The 8,518-nt window shown below is 40.7% G+C and overlaps 1 protein-coding gene and 1 long non-coding RNA gene across 2 annotated transcripts; both read left to right on the forward strand.

Annotated features, from left to right (window-relative positions):
* Positions 1-2,453: 2,453 nt before the first annotated feature.
* Positions 2,454-3,178, forward strand: LOC144984620 (uncharacterized). Its single transcript, XR_013648423.1, has 3 exons — positions 2,454-2,674; positions 2,743-2,862; positions 2,962-3,178. It is a non-coding gene; the product is annotated as an uncharacterized LOC144984620 (long non-coding RNA).
* A 1,341-nt stretch (positions 3,179-4,519) lies between these two features.
* Positions 4,520-6,956, forward strand: seraf (Schwann cell-specific EGF-like repeat autocrine factor). Its single transcript, XM_004078405.5, has 5 exons — positions 4,520-4,943; positions 5,049-5,144; positions 6,322-6,426; positions 6,511-6,606; positions 6,684-6,956. Exons 1-5 carry the CDS (start codon positions 4,571-4,573, stop codon positions 6,794-6,796), a joined length of 783 nt encoding a protein of 260 aa, XP_004078453.2. The 5' UTR covers positions 4,520-4,570; the 3' UTR covers positions 6,797-6,956.
* Positions 6,957-8,518: the final 1,562 nt, after the last annotated feature.

Here is an 8,518-nt window from a genome sequence, read left to right on the forward strand (position 1 = left end):
ATACGTTTTTTTCTTCTTCCTAGACCAACTTTGATTTGCACCAATCAAACAAATCTGAGCTTCGTCTCCTGGTAAAACTGGTCCACAAAGCAGATTTTTAAAAACACTCAACATTGTTTCCATAAACGATTTTATTCATTTAATGCATTTTAACGATCCACTGCTGAGATTTTTCCAGATGGATGTTAAAAAACTGTGAAATACAACTTTGTGATCCGTAATAAAGTGTGACATCAAATATACGGTTTACTAAACATGATCTATAACTCAAGAATCCATGTACAATTGAATAAATTCTTAACTGCAAAGACTCTTTACAGTTTAAATTCAATTTTTAAAAAAGTGATGACATCGTTTAATTGAGATATAAACATTGTGATCACACCTCAAAAAGGCAAGAAATATGAACTAAAAAAAGAAACATTTTCTTTTGCATCTGCTGAAATTTTGCAATGGTGGATATTTTAAAATTTGCTGTGCTGTCGTCACGTGATTTTTATTTATTTATTCTGGTTTTAACAATTTCAACACTTATTTATTTTATACCCTAAATGAACAAAGTATCCATCCATCAAGATCATTCTTTTTTCTATCCTTTTTTCTCTGCTGCATGTTTTAAAGCCGTTTGACGACTACATTGCAGAAATATTTGACATTTTAGACATTTCCACTCTCTGCCGTGTAAATTTCCCTCAACATGAAGCTTTTTGGTTTCCTTTTGGATTAAGCTCCTGAATCTTTGACCATTTTTTTCCTGTTTTCATGGTTGAACTTCTTTTTTTTCAGACTTATAATTGTGACCGAGCGCTGCTTAAACTCAACTCCCAACATGGAAAACATTCCTACAGGAAGATGTTGATTCCTGAAGCCTCTGAGGGGCCCCGCAGTACAGACGTCCACATCCGCCTGTGATTTGTTGGCGTTCCAGCCGCCTCCAACCGCACAGTTCATGAATGTCTGCTGCTCCTTTCAGCAGGAAATGGCTTTTCCACATGTTTCACCGTCTGGTGCCTCCGCTCAGGAAAATTCATCTGGCCTGTCAAAACTGGTTGGATCTCAGAACTAAATTTGTGGTCCTCAGTTTTTTGGGGGGTTTTTTTGCAAAAAAAAAAAAAAAATACGGATTTTCTTTGCAGCAGCAGTCAATATTGCAACAGAAAGCTTCCTCTCTGATGCAGAACCTTTTTTCTTTTCAGAAAGCATCGCATTTCAGGTGATTGCAGCTTTAGAACAGCGGGGGTGATGTGCTGTTTTAAAACATAGAACATAATTTAATGCAGAGTGACGCCTCCTCACAGTAATGATGCATTAGCAAATCACAGAAAAATTAGCAAAATACCTAAAGTTGGTACAAACATTTTAAAATCGAGACCTTATCTGGTTTATGAAGATGAAACTTTGAAGATCCTGAGATGTGATGACAGCAGACTGAACCTTGTTTTAAGGGGTGTCCGGATCTACAGTTCAAAAATCGAGTGCACTAGAAATTTCCCAGAAGTCTCTACGAAAAACCAGTGTGGATCGATGCTCATTCGATTGGCGAATATTGACCAGAATGCAATGCGTATGAGCCACAATGCATTGCGTCTGAATTATTCGAAAATGGTGGACGGTTGCGCAAGGAAGACAACCGAAACATGTAAGTATTTTTAAAAGTATCAAGTATCGGTTGTAAAATATATTTGTAAAGACGTAAGATGACGTGTAATATGTTATATTCTTCAATCAACAACCTACATTGTTTTGAAGCTCATCAATTTCGGTAATGCTAAAGCTAACGCGAATTAGCGCCGAAGGCTAAAAACAAACGCTGTAGATATTACATCAAAAAGCAGTGACTTCTAACCGTAGTCATAAGTTATTAACACATGTTTCAAATGTGTTTAAATATGTAGGGACAGACGAGGATGAAGAAAATCTGATCCATCTGTTGATGGAGAAAGATAGCCTGGTTGTTTTCAGGCAAGCTCATGCCGGATGGGTCGGAGTAAGAGACACTTGATCAGATTTGTCTTCATTTGTTAATAAACGGTCAATGGTTGTCATATTGGGGTAAAGGTTTTTGTTGAAAGAGTCAAAGGAGAGAGGAGGAAAGGGCAAGAAGGGAGGAAGAGAGACAGGAGAGTCCGTTAAGCTTACTTGAGTTGAAAATATTGTTCAAAAAATGTAATGTCGTCGTCGTTTTTCCAATTAGGTTAATAAATGCATGAACAAAAATGAATTATTTACATGTATTATTTAAACCTGAGCCATTTTTAACAATCTCAAAAGGATTTTTATATAAATATCAGATGTACATATTTACAATTTTGTTTTTAGATGTTAACATTCATTTTTATACATGTTAACAATAATTGTGGTCCTCCAGAGTCACGTGTGGCACAGTTGGAGCTGAAAGGAAAGCAGAAATTTGTCCTCGCAGACGGACGCCACTTTGCTCATCCTGATGGTTCCTGGTGTCGTCCTGCTGTGGCCCAACATCTGTGTCTCCAAGCAGTCCCCTTCACTGATGCACAGATTGTGCAGAATTGAACTGCAGGCAATGATTTTCATTGCAAAGGTTTGTTTTACTTCCAGTGCCCCCAGAAATATTGCTTTCCTCCTCGTCTTCAGCTCGTCTGCAGCTCACCGCTCCCCCAGGGGATGGGTCAAAGAACAAATTTCGCACACCTAGGTTTGTGACAGAAAGTAGCACTTTCTTTATTCTTTCTTCTTTAATGCCAAATGCTCTCTCCACCACAGAGCGTGCCATGGTTGTAACGGGCCTCAAGCGCATTCCTCATGGGTTCCCTGTAGGGTGTCAGCAGTGTGATGGGATGTGCAATTCAGGGATACCCACCATCACCCAAAAGGATCCTTCAGGTGGGTAATGTTTTATTTACATAAATTGGGCTTTTACGTAGAACCCGTGATTCCTGGATCCTGGATTCCCAACAAAAATATCTATAAATTTGGCATTAGAGCCTTTATTCTTCAGTGGCAGCCATCGATGCTCCCCACGACCTTTTGGAAGGTGGAAGACCAAGCGAGCTGCTAAAAAAACAGTGGTGACTAATGGCAGTTTATTCCCACTGGGAAGCTGGATGACCCTGCTCATCAGCTGGAGGATGCGGTCTGCTGTCCTGTGGACAACGTCCCTCACAGTGGACCGTGGCATGTCAAAGGCCCTGGCTACCACACCGTAAGATGTGCCGCACGCCAGCCAGAAAAGAAACACCAGGACCTCAGTCTCCTGTGAAAGGATTTAAAATGAAATTATTAAAATATGAAAGTATTTTTGTTTTAAACAAGTGATATGGTTTGACTCTGAATAAAAAATAATAAACTTTGAACTCACAAGTGTTTCATTTGATTAGACTATACAACTCATAATCCAATGTTGAAAAAAGAATGTTAAACTGTTACCCAGCAGACTGTGTAACCTTGAACACATTAGTAACAAATGCTTAAGTTTAACTAAAAAAACAACTTTAACTTTAACTCACAACTTGTTCATGTCTGGCCTGGGCATCCAGAGGAAATTTTCTGAGACGTCTGCTTCTCCTTGCCGCCCTGTTATGCTGCATATCTGCTCGTTTTCGGTTTGATCTCACGAAAAACGGTTGAATTATTGCCAACAGGAACACGGACAGATTCACATTCAAAGCTATTTTCAGTAAAGTAGAAGAGAAAACTACAGAAAAACATGCCTCCTCGCAAGAGCCCGTAAATCGTTCAGGGGTACAAAAATATTTTTTTTTGCCATGGAGAAATATCTTGGGGGTTTATTTCTGAACAAATACATTAAATCAACACCAATGTGTTTGTAATTTTATTATTTATAAATCAGCTATGATCAGAACACAGCAGATTCATAAATAGTCTTCGTAAAATGTTCATATTTATTATGTTTATACTTTGACAAATGGGTGTCATTCTCCACGTTAAATAGAAGTAGTTTGCCTCCAGACCAGGTGGTGGCGGTAATGCGCCACTTTGTTTTTGTGTCAAGCGCCTTATGAACAACACCCGAAAGAGAAAAGTAGTAAGCACGGGTGTCCGAATTGCTTTGAGAAATAAGAGAACTATATAGTGCCGCACCATATGGGTTTTAGTAGTTAGGGATTAGGGTAGGAATTTGGACACAGCCAGAATGGAGCAAAGCAGGGAGCTTGTGGCCCCGCCCACCGCATTTTCTACATCACAAATACAATCTTTTTCATTTCTTTTTCTTTTGCTGTTAATTCCCAATTATTTGTTAAAAAGAAAAACTCAGAAATGTTATTTTAATCTTAATTTTCTGTCTGTTTCCTCTATCATCATAAAAATACCACAAGAACATAAAAATAACGCAAAAACGCAATTTTCATCTGAGTGGGTTTTTAATACACAAAATTACGTCACACAAGTTAGCAAAGCAAAACATGTGGCTAAATAATTCACAAAGCTAGCAACAGCAACACTTAAATCTCTTCTGTGGTTTATGTATTTATTTGTAAACTATTTAGTTTTTCTATTAACCACAATATTCTTTTTTAACGTCTCTATTGACGCAGTTTTTCCCCTTCCTAACGGGCTGCATTTACTCGGGATGACCGCTAGGGGGCGGGGAACATCGCCTGTACATCAGCCGTTGGGCGTGTCCGCTGGCCCCGCCCCGCCCCGTTCCAGCTGCTGCAAGCCTGGGAAGTCTCGTTCCTTCTGGAGACGTTTTCTGCCATCAGCCGCGCATCAGAACCGGATCGGAACCGGAACCATGGGCTCGGCCGCTTTCCTACTCGCCTTCTCTCTGGCTTTGATTGCCGTCTGCTCCGGGGGCTCGGACGCCCCCCGGGGGGTCGCGGTGGGGTTCGTCTTTGACCCCAACGCCAAGTGTGAGCCTGCGTGCAGACATGCGGGGCTTTGCATCCGCAACAACACGTGTTTCTGCGCCAAAGGCTACGAGGGAGAGACCTGCCAACACGGTGATGTTCCTGCTCACTTTCTTCACCGGAAACCTTTAATCCTGATCCGTACTTTAATCTGGTGTTTCACTGACAGTCAGATGCTGACAAACTGTTGATCTGCAGCAAACTGTTTCCCCAAATGTAAGAACGGAGGAGCGTGTCTCCGTCCCGGGAAATGCAGATGCCCCCCCGGATTTGGAGGGAGATACTGTCACAAAGGTACAGCTTCCTCTGAGGAACCAGCGGCAGAACATTTGGGTCTTTAGAACACAGATCACGTAGAACCTGCAGAACATTTGGGTCTTTAGAACACAGATCACATAGAACCTGCAGAACATTTGGGTCTTTAGAACACAGATCACGTAGAACCTGCAGAACATTTGGGTCTTTAGAACACAGATCACATAGAACCTGCAGAACATTTGGGTCTTTAGAACACAGATCACATAGAACCTGCAGAACATTTGGGTCTTTAGAACACAGATCACATAGAACCTGCAGAACATTTGGGTCTTTAGAACACAGATCACGTAGAACCTGCAGAACATTTGGGTCTTTAGAACACAGATCACATAGAACCTGCAGAACATTCGGGTCTTTAGAACACAGATCACGTAGAACCTGCAGAACATTTGGGTCTTTAGAACACAGATCACGTAGAACCTGCAGAACATTTGGGTCTTTAGAACACAGATCACATAGAACCTGCAGAACATTTGGGTCTTTAGAACACAGATCACATAGAACCTGCAGAACATTTGGGTCTTTAGAACACAGATCACGTAGAACCTGCAGAACATTTGGGTCTTTAGAACACAGATCACATAGAACCTGCAGAACATTCGGGTCTTTAGAACACAGATCACGTAGAACCTGCAGAACATTTGGGTCTTTAGAACACAGATCACATAGAACCTGCAGAACATTTGGGTCTTTAGAACACAGATCACATAGAACCTGCAGAACATTCGGGTCTTTAGAACACAGATCACATAGAACCTGCAGAACATTCGGGTCTTTAGAACACAGATCACATAGAACCTGCAGAACATTTGGGTCTTTAGAACACAGATCACATAGAACCTGCAGAACATGCTCCTCATTTAGGTCTTTAGAACGTTTTTCAGAAAGAACCCTGGATAAAGTTGTCCTCCTTAGAACGAACGAATCTTAAAGAACCTGCAGAACGTTTTCCTTGTTTCAGGGATTTAGAAGATTTTTCACAGAGAACCTGGACACAGTTTTTCTTATTTAGGTCTTTAGAACATAATTCACATAGAACCTTGATAAAGTTTTCCTCATCTCTGCTCTTTAGAACGTTGTCCGGACTGACTGGGAAAAGCAGAAAGTTCTTGTTCTCGTTGCGTTCGGGTCCTAACCATCAAATGTTCTGCAGTGACCTGTGACGGCGGCTGCTGGAACGGCGGCGAGTGTTTGGCCGTGAACGGAGCGGCCCGGTGCGTCTGTCCGTCCAGCTGGACCGGGTCCAAATGCCAGCACGGTAGGGATCAGTTCAGCATCCAGAGGATCTGGAGAACCGGCAGCATCTCAAAGCTCTGCATTTTTTTTGCCCCCCCACCCCTAGCCATTTGTCCTCAGGGCTGCAGGAACGGGGGGGTCTGCGTGGCCCCAGGAATCTGCAGCTGTCCGGACGGCTGGCTGGGCGGCGCCTGCCACACGGGTGAGTCGATCCGCTCCACGTCTCCGCTGCCGGAGGTCACGGCGTCTCTCACTGGCTGCTTTTGTGCCGCGCTGCAGCCGTCTGCAGCCGCGCCTGCATGAACGGCGGGAAATGCATTTCTCCCAACAAGTGCCGCTGCAGACCCCCGTTCTCCGGACCCCGCTGTGGAGACAGGAAGAGGATCCACTAGAGCCGGCCAGAGGATCGACCTCGCTTACCACAGAAAACCTGGAGGGTTTTTGTTTTATGTGAAATGCAATGAAAAAAAAAGGTTTAGGAAGAGTCTCAACAGCAGTTCTGTAAGGTTTTGTATTAAAAGGTGGAATAAATTGATAAAAAAAGACATCAAAGGAGTGTTTTTTTTTTGTTTTGCTTCATCTCTACAGGAAAGTTCCAGAGCCCCAAAAGTATGAAAGAAAAAGTATTTTAGGCCTATAGTGTGACCGAAAAAAATGTTTTCCCTATTTCATCTATTGCAAAAACGTGTAAAAAAGTTTATTTTTGATCCAAGATGAAAATTTAGTATCACTATAAATATGTAGAATATCAAGACATAAAAATAAAGTGTTGATGTAAATGTATGACAGAGTATTGGGGACCCCACAAAAGAAGAAAAATAAACAGAAGAAAGTCTTGAAATCATCAGAAAAATCAAAGGTTTACAAGATTTAAGTTGTCGATTATGAAAGAAATCCAACAAATCAGGAGACTTAAATATACATTTCAAAAAGTTCTTCTTTTAGAAGGAAAAAGTGCTGCTTTTTTGGATATTAAATGTTATATTTAGCTTTTAAAATGTTTAAAAAAAGACAATCCAACGTGTTTTTGATTTACGTTGCAGAGAATTTACTGAAATGGAACGGATGTCATCCCGATGTACTGTTTTCAGAAATGTACAAGTGAAATTTACTAGATAAATCATAAACCATAAGTGTATGGAAGCATTTTTGTAGCATAATTAAAAATAAAAATCAACACCAGGAATGCTTTTTCGCCCCGCCTCCCTCCTGGAAAAGCTGACTGGAATTGAATTATGCTACTTTTTGTGAAGGGGGTGTGAAAATTAATATGCCAGCCCCTTTTTGCATTTTCGCTTTAATTATGTGACAATGTAGAAGTAGAAAATAAAAAAGCATTTTGGAAGATTGATTTTTAATTTTTATTTTTGAGTCATTTGATGCAGTTCCATTGTGATTTTTTTTGTTTTAAATTTAGCTACACATTTACCAGAGAGCTTTTTGAAAATGAAATGTCAAATACCATTTTCTTTATCATTTTAATTACGTGACAGAATGAGAGGTGTTGAAAAAGAAAACGCGGTTTGGCGGATTGCCTTTTCATTCTAATTTTGAGTCATGAATACAGCTTCAATTGGAAAATGAAAAAGCATTTCTGGTATGGACTTTTATTTTTGGTTTCAACATTTTTTATTGTTATTTTGAGAAAAACAAATAGCAACAGAAGAAAAAACAAAATTTCCAGCACAACAACATTTGCAGAGGATACAGTACCCTAGGAAGGGTATTCATTTTTATCAAACTTATTCTACTTAGCCATGACAACCACCTATTAAGGTCCCTTTTCACCGAAGCCAGGACTGGACCAAATTTAATTTGTTCAGCTCAGCAGTAACTTTGCAGTAACTCTGATACCCAAATAGGTAAAGCCAGCGCTTGACCGCCTAAAAGGAAAATCCACGGGAGGAACCCACTGTTTTTGATCCGCCAAGGGCAATGCTTCACATTTATCAAAGTTAATTTTATACCTGGAGAGATGACCAAATTTGCCAATAATTGAAGTTGGAGCTTTTCAAAGAACTGAATGGGGTTTTTACCCCTCCGTACCTTCCTTCAGGTTGATAATGCGGATGTTTTCCCGTCTGCTCCTGTTCTCCACATCATCCAGAGCATTC

Source organism: Oryzias latipes, chromosome 16 (genome assembly GCF_053564925.1).
Source record: "Oryzias latipes strain Hd-rR chromosome 16, Olatipes_Hd-rR_3.1".
Classification (NCBI taxonomy): Eukaryota; Metazoa; Chordata; class Actinopteri; order Beloniformes; family Adrianichthyidae; genus Oryzias; species Oryzias latipes.